This window comes from Mustelus asterias, chromosome 17, assembly GCF_964213995.1.
Source record: "Mustelus asterias chromosome 17, sMusAst1.hap1.1, whole genome shotgun sequence".
In the NCBI taxonomy this organism is placed as follows: domain Eukaryota; kingdom Metazoa; phylum Chordata; class Chondrichthyes; order Carcharhiniformes; family Triakidae; genus Mustelus; species Mustelus asterias.
Window position 1 is genome coordinate 75,486,039 of NC_135817.1, and position 17,549 is coordinate 75,503,587.

Below are 17,549 nucleotides of genomic sequence, written 5' to 3' on the forward strand. Positions count from 1 at the left end.
AGAATCAAGGAAGCATCATGAATGGACTCTCCCCAATATATTTATACACATAGGAATTCAAATTTCACCATCTGCCATAGTGGGAATCGAACCAGTGCATTACGCTGGGTCTCTGGATTACTAGTCCAGTGACAGCACCATTATGCCACCTCCTCCCCATGTTATGTTACTATTCCCCCACTGGCAGCCATTTAATGGCCACTCAGGGTAGCTGGACAAGTTCGATAAAGTGGGGGGGAGCCCAACAGGTTAGCTTGCCCAGGCCTTCGGGCGAGAGTGCATGGTGGAGAATCTCTCTCACTGGCTCCTTTTCATGATTGGGGCCCTCCTGCCTTGGACTGCTACCCCCTCCCCAGCTACTGCAACCCAGCCCCCGCTCATCTTACCCCCACCTCTTCTCCTGGCCTCAATGGGACACCCTCCGATTGCCTGCATTCTGGGCTCCTGATACTTTGTTCTGGGGGACTTGGTGTAGTCCCAACATTGGCCTCCACTCACAGTGGCGCTGCTGGGGTGAGAGAGCTTTCAGTCAATCTAGGGTGGGCATTTATCCCCATATGGGGGCAGCTATTCCTCATGCCTGCAGCCAGTTAACCCTCCACAGCCATCGGGAGCAGAGACGAGTTCCCCACCAATGTGTTTTGGTGGAAGGGTGGGAAAGATCAGATTCTGACTGTTGGGTGGGTAGCTTGAATCAGAAAAGTTCCTGACTCACTGAACCCACCCCAGATCAAAGTACTCTGAGTTGCAAAATCTTTATTCTGGAGGTGAGTATGAGGGATGCAGTTAGGCCTCTGACCCTGGGAGCAGACGCTTGGAGGACAACGAGTGCTGGGGTTGGCTGGAGATGGTTGGAAGGCCCTCTTAGGTCCTTTGAGACTTGGTCCCGGTTGTTTTAGATTATTTTGGGCCTGCATCTAGCCTGCACACCTCACCGTCCCTCATCTCCTATCCCACCCACAACCCCCGCCATGGTCCTTCATAATCTCCATCCAAACGTAATGCCAACTCATGCCACACTCCCAAATCCCATGGTCCCTCATATCCACATTCCAATTCAATGCCAACTTGCCCAGTATCCATCGTGGACAGACCTCAGGGGTCATGTGAAAATGAAAATGGAAGCTTTTTAAAATCTATTAAAGCTGCCACCAAACAAACTTGACAGTGAAAAGAAACTGCCATTCATGAAAGCATTAAAGCTTTTAAATCTCCTTAAGTGGTTAATAGAACATAGAACACTACAGCGCAGTACAGGCCCTTCGGCCTTCGGTGTTGCGCCGACCAGTGGAACCAATCTAAAGGCCCTCTAATCTACACTATTCCAATATCATCCATATGTTTATCCAATAACCTAACTTGTTGTAAAAACAAAATTCTGTTCATATCTCTAATTCTTTAGCAATCTCTTAAACTGTCATAAGAACATAAGAACATAAGAAATAGGAGCAGGAGTAGGCCATTTAGCCCCTCGGGCCTGCCCTGCCATTCAACAAGATCATGGCTGATCTGAGGCGAATCAGTTCCACTGACCCGCCTGCTCCCCATATCCCTTAATTCCCTTATCGTTCAGAAATCTATCTACCCATGATTTAAACATATTCAACGAGGTAGCCTCCACCACTTCAATGGGCAGAGAATTCCAGAGATTCACTACCCTCTGAGAGAAGAAGTTCCCCCTCAACTCTGTTCTGAACCGGCCCCCACTTATTTTGAGGCTGTGCCCTCTAGTTCTGGTTTCCCTTCTAAGTGGAAAGAATCTCTCTACCTCCACCCTATCCTATCCCTGTCAATCAAACTGTGAACCCAGACCCTCCTGCTGAAATAATTGTAGATTTTGAAATTCAGCCAAGCATTCCTAATAAATAGCATTTGGGAAAATGTCAACAAATAACTCTATTGAAACTGTTTGAAAAGATGCTACACCCAAGTGGTCTGTCAATTAATCAGTCACATTAAGAAGTCTCACAACACCAGGTTAAAGTCCAACAGGTTTATTTGGTAGCACAAGCCACAAGCTTTCGGAGCGCTGTTCCTTCATCTCACCTGATGAAGGAGCAGCACTCCGAAAGCTTGTGGCTTGTGCTACCAAATAAACCTGTTGGACTTCAACCTGGTGTTGTGAGACTTCTTAATGTGCTTACCCCAGTCCAACGCCGGCATCTCCACATCATGGTTAAGCAGTCTAACAGAGGTTTAACTTGAACAATCACTGGCATTGGCACTCAGTGTTCTTTTAAAGGTTTAAAGACCAGATGATTTAAAAAACCTTAGATCATCACAGATACACAGACCTACATGCTCTTCAGGAGCATTTACGTCTACTCCATCAATTAATTACTCCTACACTCCAGGTTAAGGTACACATAATAGCCAAAATGGGGTCTGTGTGAAATGGGGGTGTTACCTCCCTATCTGGGTCCTGCCTGCCATTTTTAAAGATCCATGGAGGCTTTGAAACTCCATGATAATCCAGACCTTAGAATCTTCCATTGGGTGAATCTGGGGCTGTTGGTCTCTCTTAGGGCTGAGCTCAAAGCTGTCATTCAGAAAAGCCATAAGGGGAGCAAGGGAAATTGTCATCAATTTGCTGCAACAAAGTGTTCATCTTCTTTGTTTGCAATCAAGGCATTTTATTGGAGCCAATTATTCTGCCTCCAACTCAGGTTATGCTTTATTTGGGAGAACTTACTAGTTCAACATGAACCTTAGAAAAGGGCCAAAAAAACAAAAAATGCTGGAAAATCTCAACAGGTCTGGCAGCATCTGTGGAGAGAGAATAGAGCCAACATTTTGAGTCTGGATGACCTTTCACCAGAGCAGATTAGATTAGAAGAAGACCCTTTTATTGCATAAGGTGTTTTCCAAGTAACATTGGGTCAATGCCATGCACTCTGCAAATTGGAGAGTTCTGCCAGGATATGGGAAATGTCATCAATTTGCTGCAACAAGATGTGGTCCTCTTTCCTCTTTGTTTGCAATCAGGGCATTTTATTAGTGCCAATTATTTTGACTCCAACATGTGCTGCTTTATTTGGGAGAATTTAATAGTTCACCTTGAACATTAGAAAAAGGCCCTTTTATTGCATAAGGTGTTTTCCAAGGAACATTGTGTCTATGTCTTGCACTCTGCCAGAAACACCTCAACAGAATTTCAGAGTCAGTGCCTTTAATGGAAGATCCTTAAAAAGCCCCCCGGGATACCAGCCTAGTCCATGAAGAAAGCACCAATCCCACCTCCAATCAAGCCAAGCAAATTTAAAGAGAGGGTTGCCCATTGATGGGAACAAATCCATTCGCTATCATAACAACCAAGCCTACCTTTTCTCATTTAGGATTGCCCTCAATTACTTTCCGGGTAAAACAAAACTACTCACTGGTTCCTGGCCGGGCATCCGAAACATCTACCAGAGGTCCAGTGGCCTGCGAGACCGAATGGTAATGGACAGTGTGTGTGGCCGTCAGCGACTTCTGTTTCACAGCTTCTCCGAAGTCGGAATCCGTCAGCAGCACAGTGGATCGGTCGTCTGTAACACAGCAGTATACAGTCGTATAAACCGCCCTTTCAATAGTGCTTCATCCAAGTGATGGAGTTAAAATGAAAGATGGCCTACACTTTTATATTTAAACAATATATTACTGCTTCTACAGGGAGTTTCTGGTGAGTTCAGTTCCTGCAATGCTCCATCCAGAAGGCGCAATTTTAAATGCACCTTCTGCAACCTCAGCCAGTCCAAAGATGTGCGGGTTAGGTGGATTGGCCATGGTAAGTTGCCCCTTAGTGTTCGGGGATTAGCAGGGTAAATACATGGAGTTACGGGGATAGGGCCTGGGTGGGATTGTTGTCGGTGTCGGCTCAATGGACCGAGTGGCCTCCTTCTGTACTGTAGGAATTCCACTGAGGCCAGTGAAATACTTTTTAAAGTTTAGTTCCCATTGAAACATTGGGGTTAAGAGCAGCCAACCAGCAACCCAAGTTCTCACAAACAGCCATGGATTAAATAACTGGGTAATCTGTTTTGACGATGTTAGGATAATTCTTGGCCAGGGAACCACAGAAAACTTTCTTGCTTTTATTTGTAACTGTTATGTCCACTTGATAGGGCCTGGTTTAATCCTTCACCTGACAATGCAGCAATCTGCTCAGTACAGTTCCGGAGTCACCCTAGTTTATGTGCTTACATCTTTAGAATGGGGTTCAAACCCCAAACTTCTGACTCAGAGCTGAGGCTAAGGGAAAAAGCAAAGTGGAGCACATAGTTCTAGGTTGAAGGCCGAGGACACACAATATGCTGACTGCTATCCTTCTGTTCTGTAATTCATATAAATCTCTGCTGTCAGATTGGGAAGGTACAGATGATGGGCGGAATTTTCCCGTCCCGCCTGCCACGGGAATCGTGGCGGTGGGACAGGATCTCACATTGACCTCGGGTGGGATTTTCCGGTCTTGGGGCAAGCATGGCGGGAAAATCCTGCCCGTAATTCCATTCTCTTTCTAATCATTATTGCCCCTGAAAACATTTGCTTATCTCAACACTTCAATATAGTTTCAACATTCTTCACGCTGATGACAAGAAACAGTGAAATATTTCTATATACGTACTTTTACATACATACATGTATATAAGTAAATACTAGTCAATGTCCTCTGACACTACGTATGGACACTCGTGGTTAATTATGGTCTGCAGGCAAAGCCGTGTAAAAGGACAGGAAGAAAATTCTAACACAGTGTACTGATGCAATTCTGTGGTCATTTCAAAGTCATATATTCGGTCGGTGTTATTATGTAAATATATTTGACATAATCATTTATAGGTAAATACCAAAACATATGGTGACTTTTGAAACAGCGAGTAGGAGAGATCTTCTCCACACTGTCAGCAGAGAAGCTGCATGCGATGCTATAGCGTCACCACTGGTAGCTGAGTATAACTGCAGAGTGACACAATTATATCAGCACTTCCCATTACATAAGTTGACATAGGAATTTTATAATAGAAACAGTTGACAAGGAAATACCAGAGTTTTGATACATTATGAGCACTAAGTGGTGATGCCAGAGGGGATATATGCATTTGTACAGATTGAGTGAAGACAGAATGGTTTTAATATGCTCCATGAAATGTTATCATGGTGATGCTTATTGTTTAAGTTTAAGTTTATTTATTAGTGTCACAAGTAGGCTTACATTCACACTGCAATGAAGTTACTGTGAAAATCCCCTCGTCACCACACTCCGGCGCCTGTTCGGGTACATTGTGGGAGAATATAGCATGGCTCAGTTACAATTTAGCATCTTTGGATTGTTTGAAGAAACTGGAGCACCCGGAGGAAACCCACGCAGATACGGGGAGAATGTGCAAACTCCACACAGACAGTGACCCAAGCCGGAAATCGAACTCGTGTCCCTGGTGCTGTGAGGCCTGACCATTTGAACAAACTACTGGGAAGTAGTCCATGGAACCATATAAATCTACACACGCAAATGTATAAGCACAGATCATAGAATCGTACAGCACAGGAGGTGGCCATTCGGCCCACTGTACTGGTGCTAGGTCTTTAGAAGAGCTTTCTACTCCTCTTCCCCATAGCCCTGCAAATGTTTCCTTTTCAAGTAAGTATCCAATTCCCTTTAGAAAGTTCCAACTGAATCTGGCCTAGACTTGATGGGTTTAGAACAAAGAATAAAGAACAAAGAAAATTACAGCACAGGAACAGGCCCTTCGGCCCACCACGCCTGCACCAACCATGCTGACCGACTGAACTAAGACCCCCTACCCTTCCAGGGACCATACCCCTTAGTTCCCATTCTATTCATGTATTTGTCCAGACGCCCCTTAAAACTCACTATTGTATCTGCTTTCACTACCTCCCCCGACAGCGAGTTCCAGGCACCCACCACCCTCTGTGTGAAAAAACTTGCCTCGTACATCTCCTTTAAACCTTGCCCCTCGCACCTTAAACTGATGCCCCACCCTGGGAAAATTCCACTCTGTCCATGCCTCTCATAATCTCTATCAGGTCGCCCCTCAACCTCCGTCATTCCAGTGAGAACAAACCAAGTTTCTCCAACCTCTCCTCATAGCTAATGACTTCCATACCAGGCAACATCCTGGTAAATCTTTTCTGTACCCTCTCCAAAGCCCCCACATCCTTCTGGTAGTGTGGCGACCAGAATTGAACACTATATTCCAAGTGCGGCCTAACTAAGGTTCTATAAAGCTGCAACATGACTTGCCAATTTTTAAACTCAATGCCCGGTCGATGAAGGCAAGCATGCTGTATGCCTTCTCGATGACCTTCTCCATCTATGTTGCCACTTTCAATGACCTGTGTAACTGTACACCCAGATCCCTCTGCCTGTCAATACTCTAAGCGTTCTGCCATTTACTGTATATTTATCTGCATTAGACCTTCCAAAATGCGTGACCTCACATTTGTCCTGATTAAACTCCATCTGCCATCTCTGCGCCCAAGACTCCAGCTGATCTATATCCTGCTGTATCCTCTGATTGTCCTCATCGCTATCCGCAAATCCACCAACCTTTGTGTCATCTGCAAATTTACTAATCAAACCAGTTACATTTTCCTCCAAAGCATTTATATATATTACAAACAAACAGTTTAATGGCCTCCTTCTGTGGTGTGAGTGACCCGACAAATCTCCTCCCACCATCCTTTCAGATAGTGAATTCCAGATGATCATAAATTGCTGCACAATAAAAATTCTCATCTCTGTGTTTCTTTTCCGGTTCTCTTTAATCCGTGGCTTTGGGTTAATGACCCACCCGCCACTGAAAACAATCTCTCCTTAAGTCCTCTATCGAGACTATCATTGTGGCGCCTCTGTTAGATCTCCTCATAACCTTTGCTGCACTAAGGGGAACAACATCTGCTCCTCTGGTCTCTCCGTAATAACCAGTCCCTCATTCCTGGCACAATTCTGGCAAATCTCTGCATTTTCACCAAGTGTCACAAAGTTAAAGAGGGAGTGTGCTGTTGTCCCTCAAACTGTTGGGAAAACTCTTGCTATCTCCTGGTTAGTGGTCAAAAAAGGAATGAATTGGCAATAAGTAGTGGGTCTAAATAAGGATTACACTAAGAAGTCTCGCAACACCAGATTAAAGTCCAAAAGGTTTATTTGGAATCACGAGCTTTCGGAGCGCTGCTCCTTCATCACCTGATGAAGGAGCAGCGCTCTGAAAGCTCGTGATACCAAATAAGCCTGTTGGACTTTAACCAGGTGTTGTGAGACTTCTCACTGTGCCCACCCCAGCCCAACTCCGACATCTCCACATCATAAATAAGGATTAGGAATTGTCACCGACTTGGTGGGCTGAAGGGCCTGTTAGAAACATAGAAACATAGAAACCCTACAGTGCAGAAGGAGGCCATTCGGCCCATCGAGCCTGCACCGACCACAATCCCACCCAGGCCCTACCCCCACATATTTTACCCGCTAATCCCTCTAACCTACGCATCCCAGACTCTAAGGGGCAATTTTTTTATTTTTTTTTTAACCTGGCCAATCAACCTAACCCGCACATCTTTGGACTGTGGGAGGAAACCGGAGCACCCGGAGGAAACCCACGCAGACACGAGGAGAATGTGCAAACTCCACACAGACAGTGACCCGAGCTGGGAATCGAACCCGGGACCCTGGAGCTGTGAAGCAGCAGTGCTAACCACTGTGCTACCGTGCTGTATTGTTCTTTGAAAAAAACGGATGAAAGACGGATCTACGTCAGTGCATAATATATGAGTGTAGAATGTTGGGAGGGTGAATTGCATACCGATTGTTTCCATTGTGTCCCTCTCTTCTATTAGAAGCTGAGCGCGAGGGATATCGATGTGCATTCTCAGCGTCTGCTGCTGTTTGTTCAGGGTGTCTGATGTCCTCGTGTTTTTACTTGAAGGAGACAGAAAAAAAAAACATGTTATTTAATATCTGTGCCTTCACAAGAGTTCTGGTGTCTGCCGGTAATAATTTTATCATTGCTTGATTATACAAACTTTCTTCGAAGCTAAACAGCCCACTGACACCCAAGTCACCTTTGTGTTGAGTAGTGTGAAACAACAAGTGGTTTGTGGTATGGAATTGTGTCCAATAGCGACTGGGTGTCATCGGCTGAACTCATTTACAGGTCACAGAGTACGAAAAGACATTGGGTGCGACCTTACCGGCCATTCACGCCATGCTCCCGCTGTAGCGAGATCAGAGAATTTGGCGGCCAGCCAGATCTGCAGCAGGATGGGAAAATCCTGCCGGCGTGAATGGTGGCAACGTTTCGGCCTTTCACTCAGTAAAAACACAAGGACAGAATCATAGAAACCCTACAGTGCAGAAGGAGGCCATTCGGCCCATCGAGTCTGCACCGACCACAATCCCACCCAGGCCCCACCCCCACATATTTACCCGCTAATCCCTCTAACCTGTGCATCCCAGGACTCTAAGGGACAATTTTTAACCTGGCCAATCAACCTAACCCGCACATCTTTGGACTGTGGGAGGAAACCGGAGCACCCGGAGGAAACCCACGCAGACACGAGGAGAATGTGCAAACTCCACACAGACAGTGACCCGAGCCGGGAATCGAACCCGGGACCCTGGAGCTGTGAAGCAGCAGTGCTAACCACTGTGCAAGTGGACCATACATTGCCACTCAAATCTGCTCTGCCATTCAAGATCACAGCTGAATGTCTACACCAACCCCGAACACTTTCCCAATCACTTATCCTGACACAATGACCCCTAGTTCTAGACTCTCCAGCTGGGACAAACCCTTTCAAACCCTTTCAAGCCGCCAGCATAATCAAGGACCCCATGCACCCCGGACATTCTCTCTCCACCTTCTTCTGTCGGAAAAAAATACAAAAGTCTGAGGTCACGTACCAATTGACTCAAGAACAGCTTCTTCCCTGCTGCCATCAGACTTTTGAATGGACCTACCTCGCATTAAGTTGATCTTTCTCTACATCCTAGCTGTGACTGCAATACTACATCCTGTACTCTCTCATTTCCTTCTCTATGAATGGTATGCTTTGTCTGTATAGCGCGCAAGAAACAATACTTTTCAATGTATACGAATACATCTGACAACAATAAATCAAATCAAATTTAAGAATGTCACATGTTTCAATGAGATCACTTCACATTACTCTAAACTCGAGACCATATTGGCCCATTCTACTCATCCCTCTTTATAGGACAGCTCTCTCATTCCAGGAATCACCGCAGTGAACCTCATGTGCCCTTTAGTTGGAGTTTAGAAGAATGAGATGCAACATTATTGAGGCATATAGGATTCTCAGGATGCTTGACAGGGTAGATTCTGAGGGGTTGTTTACCCTTGGGGGAGAGTCCAGGACCCAAGAACATTTTTAAAAATTAATTTGTGGGACATGGGCTTAGCTGATTGGTCAGCATTTATTGCCCATCCCTAGTTGCCCTTGGAGGGCAGTTGAGCATTAACCACGCTGCTGTGGCTCTGGAGTCACATGTAGGCCAAACCAGGTAAGGATATCTGCTATCCTTCCCGAAAGGACATTCCCGAAAGTGAACCAGTTGGGTTTTTCCGACAATCGACAATGGTTTCATGGTCATCAGTAGATTCTTAATTCCAGATTTTTTTTATTGAATTCAAATTCCGCCAACTGCCCTGGTGGGATTCGAACCCGGATACCCAGAACATTAGCTGAGTTTCTGAATTAATAGTCGAGCAATAATGCCACTAGGCCATCGTCTCCCTAATATGATGCATTTAAAAAAAATAATCTAGCATAATCTCAGAGTAAGGTGTCACCCATTTAAAACAGAGATGGGAGGAATTTTTTCCCTCAGATGGTAATTAATCTGTGGAATTCTTTACTGCAGAAGGCTGAATAGGCTGGGTTGTTAAGTATGTTCAAGGCTGAGAGAGACAGATTTTTAGCAGTCAGGGAATCAAGGGTTATGGCAATAAGGCAGGAAAGTGGAGTTGAGGATTATCATATCAGATCAGTCATGATCTCATTGAATGTCAGAGCAGACTTGATGGGTCGAATGGCCTACTTCTGCTCTTATGTCTTATGGTCTTTGAGGAATGTATACCCATCCTCAGATAAGGAGACTAGAAATTGTATTCAGCATGCTAGCTGAAGTCGGGAATGGGTTAATGAACTTTGTCACACTTAAGCATTAAGACCCAAACTCTGTGATTTTGTTGAGAACACTGCAGAGTTCATGTTTTCGTCAGAGTTCGGTGTTTTTCATGTCTGTGCCAGATAAGAGGAACAGCTATTCTTGTTGTCTCCACTTGTTATTAAGAAATGCGATTAACCCAGCTCGAAATAAGCTAAACAGCCTCCATTTTTATGTACCTTTGTTAAACACGATGGAGTTGACATGTATAACTGTCTTTGTATAACCATAGATTCATATATATATATTCATCATACGTTATTCATCTTATCCTGATATAAAGTATTATACAAACTTGTATGTATATTAGTTAACTTGTTTGTGCAAAATCTGTTATGTTGTTTCAAGGATATAAATGACGAACAATCGTGGCGTTGGAGATCGAACAAACTACGCAGAGGAAGATACTGCTAATACAACAAGAATCTCACCATGAACAATGACAGACATCTTAGAGAATTGCAATGTAATGAGGGCGGGGCCCGTGACATATGTAAACTCTGTTCTTACTTGTGTTCGATGAGAAGGCTGGGGGTCCACTGTTAGGAACCTCACTTCTCCCACAATTGTGAAAATAAAGCTGCATTTTGATCTACTAATAGTGTCAGAGGTTTTTTTTACCTACAACACTAGCTATGAAGTGGATTTGAACTCAAGCTCTAGATTTTCACTACTGAGGTGGGTACCTCAAGTTGGCAACTGTCCCGACTTGTCAGAACCACCGTACCTCCTCCATACAACTTTTGCCCTGATCGTTTGGGGGTAGGATCAAATCAAGCCTGCTGACCCTGGAAGCAGAGTGCAGGTGGCCATCGAACTGGGCAGGTTCTGAGGTGAACTGATTAGGAGGCCCGCCTTGGTTCCCTGGGACTTGGTCTGAGTTGTTTCAGAAGATATTGGGCCCTTCAAAAATACCCATCCCTCACTCCCCACTCACCTGTTATGGTCCTTCATACCTCCAAGCCAGCTCCATGTACCTTACCCTTGATGGCTCCACATACCTCCCTGTGCCGTCTCCATGCCAACTCAGTTCTCCCTCTCCCCCCATGGTCCCATGTGTCCCCCATGTCACCTCCACAGTCAATCGCCCAGCATCTTTCATGGACAGACTCCAAGAGCCATGAGGAGATGAAAAAAAAACTTCCAACAATCCAATACAAGTCTCATACCTACAAACTTGATAACAAGAAATCTCCCATTCATAAAACTCATTCAAAGCTTTCACATTTCCTTGTGAATGATCTCTTATAAAAACAAACTTCTATTCAGACCCTACATCAAGGAAAGATAATCTTTAACAGCCTCTTTAAAATGTCAATCAAACACTGAATTTGGAACCCCCTGCTGAGATAATTGTAGCTTTTGAAAGTTAGCTAAACATTCATAATGACATAATAACAGCCACAATAATGTCAACAAAGAGCTCTATTGAAACTCCATGATCAGATGCTACTTTTTTTTTCCTAACTGGTGCCAGTTGGTCTGTCAGACAAAGCAATTCAGCAGAAGGTTTTTTTTGTTTCATATCTCACAGTGTCACCTGAACCCTGTTTATTTAAAACTTTTAAAACACAGGGAATTAAAAAAAACTGGAAAACTTGAGAACTATATGGACCTGATCCGCTGCCCTTCAAGAGTGATTCATAGAAATTCATAGAAACCCTACAGTACAGAAAGAGGCCATTCGGCCCATCGAGTCTGCACCGACCACAATCCCACCCAGGCCCTACTCCCATATCCCTACATATTTTACCCGCTAATCCTTCTAATCTACGCATCCCAGGACACTAAGGGGCAATTTTAGCATGGCCAATCAACCTAACCCGCACATCTTTGGACTGTGGGAGGAAACCGGAGCATCCGGAGGAAACCCACGCAGACACGAGGAGAATGTGCAAACTCCACACAGACAGTGACCCAAGCCGGGAATCGAACCCAGGTCCCTGGAGCTGTGAAGCAGCAGTGCTAACCACTGTGCTACCGTGACGGTTTACACCATCAATTTGTGAATCCCAATTTGTGGGTTGAGGCTGTTGGAACAGACAAGTTTGAATTCAGCAGTGAGTGCAAATGGACTGTGTTGAGTTTGTGTTTCCCGTGTGAGTGAATCGTACCCTGCTCCCAACTCCTGGCAGCAAAAAGCTGATCTGTTGGAAACGGGGGACAGACTTCAGTATTCGGGTCCCGCCTGCCATTTTCTAAGACCTGTGGAGTGTTGTCTACTTTGTCAAAACCTGGCACAACGTCTCAGAGAACACAGGAACACCATTCCACTGCAATAGGATAAAGCATGAAACAGAGTAGGCAAAGGAAACCAAGTGAAGCTTGGCAGTGCGGCGCACACCATTCAAACGGATGATTTACATCAATAACAATCTTTCATTTGGAAACAGTTTGCTATATGTGGAAGATGGAGGGTTTTAATTCATGACAGTCTCCTCAAGTTAAAGGAATGGTTTAGTTTACATTATCTCCAATCACTACAGCATTACCTCATCTTTAACGATGTATCCAAAACATACCTGGACACAGGACATAATAAATCTCTGAAACAAGTGTGAACAGGGCAATTGCTTCCAAGATATTTTGGCACGCTCCATTCACTGAGTTTGCTGTCAAAGTAACAATGAAGCTTAAGCATTAGCTGTTATCTGTGCACAACCTCCACAGGAGCCTTGGGCCCGGGCAAGTAAATGTGTGATTAAACACAGAAACCTAAAGGTTACTGTCCTGAATACATGGCAAGGTTATTAGATTCCCAATAATAGCTTCTCGCTGTCCTTTACACCATCGAAACGCAGCAAGTAGCATTAGGCACAAAGTAAGGTACACACTAAACTCACCACAGAAAGTTAGAGCTGGTTTGAAGTGACACAAGGAGCCATTGAAGATTTGTGTATATTTAATTAAACCTCAGAGATTATTTTAATGATGTACTCAAGATCTATTTCTTAACATTGAACTTGGCACTGTGTGGGGTTTCATTTCTTCAGCATTTAATTGCTGTTGGATACTTACTTTTTTAGACCTTTCTTGTGCCCCTTTAGCCCTCTATGTTAACCAATCTTTCTTTCCCTTTATTCCTTCCTGTACCTGATTTGACATTGAATTAATCCACTCTGATTTATACCTTCCAAATATGTGATCTCTACCGTCAGAAGGGCAAACCGTAGTTGCTCGAGGCCTCAATGATGGTAATGGGGAAGGCTATGACTTAGTGGTATTATTGCTGGACTATTAATCCAAAAACTCAGCTAATGTTCTGGGGGCCCGGGTTTGAATCCCACCACGGCAGATGGTGCAATTTGAATTCAATAAAAAATGTCTGGAATACTGATGACTGTGAAACCATTGTCGATTGTCAGAAAAACCCATCTGGTTCACTTTAGGGAAGGAAATCTGCTGTCCTTACCCCGTCATGTGACTCCAGAGCCACAGCAATGTGGTTGACTCACAACTGTCCTCCAAGGGCAACTAGGGTTGGGCGATAAATGCTAGCCGGCCAGCAACGCCCGTGTCCCACAAATGCATTTTAAAGAAGTGTACTGTGTAAGGAACTCACCAAGCCTCCATGGACAGCACCTTCCAAACCCATGACCACTGCCATCTGTAAGGACAAGGGGAGCAGACACATGGGAACACCACCACCTGGAAGTTCCACTCCAAGACACTCACCATCCTGACTTGGAAATATATTTCCGTTGCTGCACAGTCGCTGGGTCAAAATCCTGGAACTCCCTAACAGCACTGTGGGCGTACCTACACCACATGGACTGCAGTGGTTCAGAAAGGCGGCTCACCACCACCTTCTCAAGGGTAATTACTGAAGGCCTAGCTAGTGACACTCAAATCCTGTGTAAGAATTAAACAGCAACTTCCTTCTCACTCATGCTTCAGTGACTATTCCACTGTCTTTACACCCACTCAGTCACGACTTTGAAACTGCCCCCAGTGTAAACATTGGCAAAAAAAACTCAGGCAGAACAGGAGCCACCTTTGACATGACACGCGGCCTGTACTGAAAAATCACAGAGCATTACCTCATCAGCATCTCGGCCAGACTTTTGGCATCTGGGAAAAAAAAAGGAGATACTCGTTAGTGTGCCTGCCTCGAAGAGCTAAAATAATAACCTTTCTCTGGTACAACGGTGACCTTGTTATGCTGCGTGACAGCTCAACTTGGCAATAAAAAACAATCCAACTATCCTAATCAGACAAAAGAAGTCAAGGCTGGCGACATCTTCATATTTTGGGTTGGGGAGTGGGGGGTGGCGGGGGGGGGGGGGGCAGACAGTGTGGATTCATTCGTTCAACCCAAATGACTTTTAAGGGGCATCTTGACAAATACATGAATAGGATGGGAATAGAGGGATGTGGTCCCCAGAAGGATTTTAGTTCAGTCGGGCAGCATAGTCGGTGCAGGCTTGGAGGGCCGAAGGGCCTGTTCCTGTGCTGTAATTTTCTTTGTTCTTATTTGTTCTATTCCATGAGCCTTTTAAAGTGTTTCTAACCCCTCAGTCTTTTCAGACGCTGCTCCCTCCTTCGCCTGCGTACGACCAGAAGCAGAGCAAACAGGAGCAAGGCAGCCAGCAGAATGCAGGAGATGGTGACCAGCATCTTCAGCTCCTCGTTGGTCGCTATTCCCTCCTCGGTCTGGATCACTGATTTAATCAGTGGCGGGATCGTGCCTGTGTAGTTAAAGACACAATATTATTTATTCACTGCGGTGCTATTATAAGATTGGGTTTTTATTAAAACAAAGAGCAATTTCTGATCATAAATAATTCCACTTGCTCAGCATCTCATCGCCCTGTTAACATATCGAAGCACTTTACACAATGAAGCGTGAATGAAATAGGGCGGCACGGTGGCACAGTGGTTAGCACCGCTGCCTCACAGCGCCAGGGAGCCGGGTTCGATTCCCAGCTTGGGTCACTGCCTGTACAGAGTCTGCATGTTCTCCCCGTGTCTGCGTGGATTTACTCCGGGTGCTCTGGTTTCCTCTCGCAGTCTGAAAGACGTGCTGGTTAAGCGCACTGGCCGTGCTAAATTCTCCCTCAGTGTACCCGAACAGGTACCGGAGTGTGGCGACTAGGGGATTTTCACAGTAACTTCATTGTAGTGTTAATGTAAGCCTACTTGTGACACTGATACATAAATATAAAATAAACAATGGGGTGGGGAAGGGGGGGATGGTGCAGAACAAGGTGGGGACAATACCTTAACATTAAAACTCGGTCACTCAGAGGTGATGTCAGGAAGCATTTCTTTATCAGTGGAAATCTCTCTCACAAGGCTATGTTCAGGATGGGTCCACTGAAAATTTCAAGACTCAACAGGATAAAATTTTGTGAGGTAAGGGGGTTAAGGGTTTTGGAACCAAGGTGAGTAGATGAGAGTTAAGATACAGACAAACCATGATTGAAATTTAGTGACAGAACTACATTTATTCCTGTGTTATGTTCCTATGACCGTAATGTAGGCAAGATGATTTCTATATTAACAGTGGTCTACATTCAGTAAAGAGATGCAATTAATTTGTTCCTTTCTTAGTTGTATGATTATGGGAGGAATGAGAAGAACACTTGGGAGAAGTCCAAGGGGGAATTTTCACCAATCCCATGATTCCAGAATCCCAGGGCTTCCAAGCTTGAAAGTATTCTTGATCAAAAGTAGGGCTTCAGTACGGTCTCTTGTTTTCTCTAACCTTCAGCCGTGATCTCAGTGTGGATTCGGGGGCTGGAGGATTTATCCCTCCTGCTCTATTTTTCACAGGGTTTTGTTGACTTGTACAGGTAGATCAGTCTTCGGGTTAAACATCACATCCAAAGTCCAGCACGTCCAATACTACAGCACTTCAGCTTTGCTAGACGGTTGGATATAGAGAACTTTCCCTATTCTCATCCATTCTTGCAATGTTAACGTCGTTATGCTCTTACTTAGAATCATAGAATCCTACAGTACAGAAAGAGGCCATTCGGCCCATCGAGTCTGCACCGACCACAATCCCACCCAGGCCCTACCCTACATATTTTACCCACTAATTCCTCAAATCTACGCATCCCAGGACCCTAAGGGGCAATTTTAGCATGGCCAATCAACCGAACCCGCACATCTTTGGACTGTGGGAGGAAACCGGAGCACCCGGAGGAAACCCACGCAGACACGGGGAGAATGTGCAAACTCCACACAGACAGTGACCCAAGCTGGGAATCGAACCCAGGTCCCTGGAGCTGTGAAGCAGCAGTGCTAACCACTGTGCTACCGTGCCGCCCCAGGCTGTTACTTATTGTAACAGTGCTGTAAACAAGACTCATTTGTCTCATTCTTCTCACCGGCATGAACATTTATACAGTGTACTTCAAAGGGTGGCATGGTGGCACAGTGGTTAGCACTGCTGCCTCGCAGCACCAGAGACCCAGCTTCGGTTCCCAGCTTGGGTCAATGTCTGTGTGGAATTTGCATGTTCACCCCGTGTCTGCGTGGGTTTCCTCCGGATGCTTCGGTTTCGTCCCACATTCTGTAAGTCGTGCTGGTTAGATGCATTGGCCATGCTAAATTCTCCCTCAGTGTACCCGAACAGGCGCCGGAGTGTGGTGACTAGGGGCTTTTCACGGTAACTTCATTGCAGTGGTAATGCCAGCCTACTTGTGACACAAATAAAATAAACTTTAAACTTAAAACCTACAACCTCCCCTCCCCAAAGATCATTATGTTAAATGGATGCTAATGTGAAATGAGTGATGACAAAGTTGAACAACATTGAAGTCAATGTAAAAGGTGACTTGCCATTTTGAATGACCAGACAAAACATAATTATAACCCGATGATCTTAGAGGATTCAGCTTTCCTGCGATTTTTAGGTGACAGAGATCAGAGTTATGAAAGTCTGTGGTGATAAAGCACTGATCTTTTTAACATTTTAAAAAAAATCAAAGTTTGCATTCCTTGCTGCTTAATATTTTAAAGCATTCTTGGAAATGAAGACAGATCTCCAATGTGGATGAGGGTGTCTCAAATAATGTAATAATCTAAGATGAATGGGCCTTAATCATTTAGAGGCTAAATTAAACCGTATCCTCAAGTGGAAAGACTCATGTTCAGGACTTAAGGAACGTTGTAAGTGTGTTGGCATTTAAGATGGTTTAGTTTCATTTCTAGTCACCATAGTAACACAAGCTAATTAATAGTATTTAAGTTCTGGGTACAGATTAAAGGAATCTTGCTGCTGAAAGGACTTGTAAAGATGAGTTTAAATCCTTTTTTTCCTGCGCAGAATGTTGATCTTAAAAAAAGGTGTCCCTGCAGATCCACTGCATTTGGCGCTTGCATTTTAATAAATGTAGCATGTAATATATCGAAGATA

General features: G+C 44.7%; 1 protein-coding gene across 4 annotated transcripts in view; it reads right to left on the minus strand.

The window, feature by feature from the left end:
- The window catches only part of LOC144506201 (cell adhesion molecule DSCAM), a 518,357-nt gene that overhangs the window by 29,831 nt on the left and 470,977 nt on the right, over positions 1-17,549 (minus strand). For all 4 annotated transcript variants that reach the window (XM_078232062.1, XM_078232059.1, XM_078232061.1 and 1 more), the window contains exons 26-29: positions 14,695-14,871; positions 14,224-14,254; positions 7,797-7,912; positions 3,378-3,527 (exon numbers count right to left, since the gene is read on the minus strand). In XM_078232062.1, coding sequence (XP_078088188.1) covers positions 3,378-3,527; positions 7,797-7,912; positions 14,224-14,254; positions 14,695-14,871 — 474 coding nt within the window. The remainder of the gene's footprint in view (positions 1-3,377; positions 3,528-7,796; positions 7,913-14,223; positions 14,255-14,694; positions 14,872-17,549) is intronic.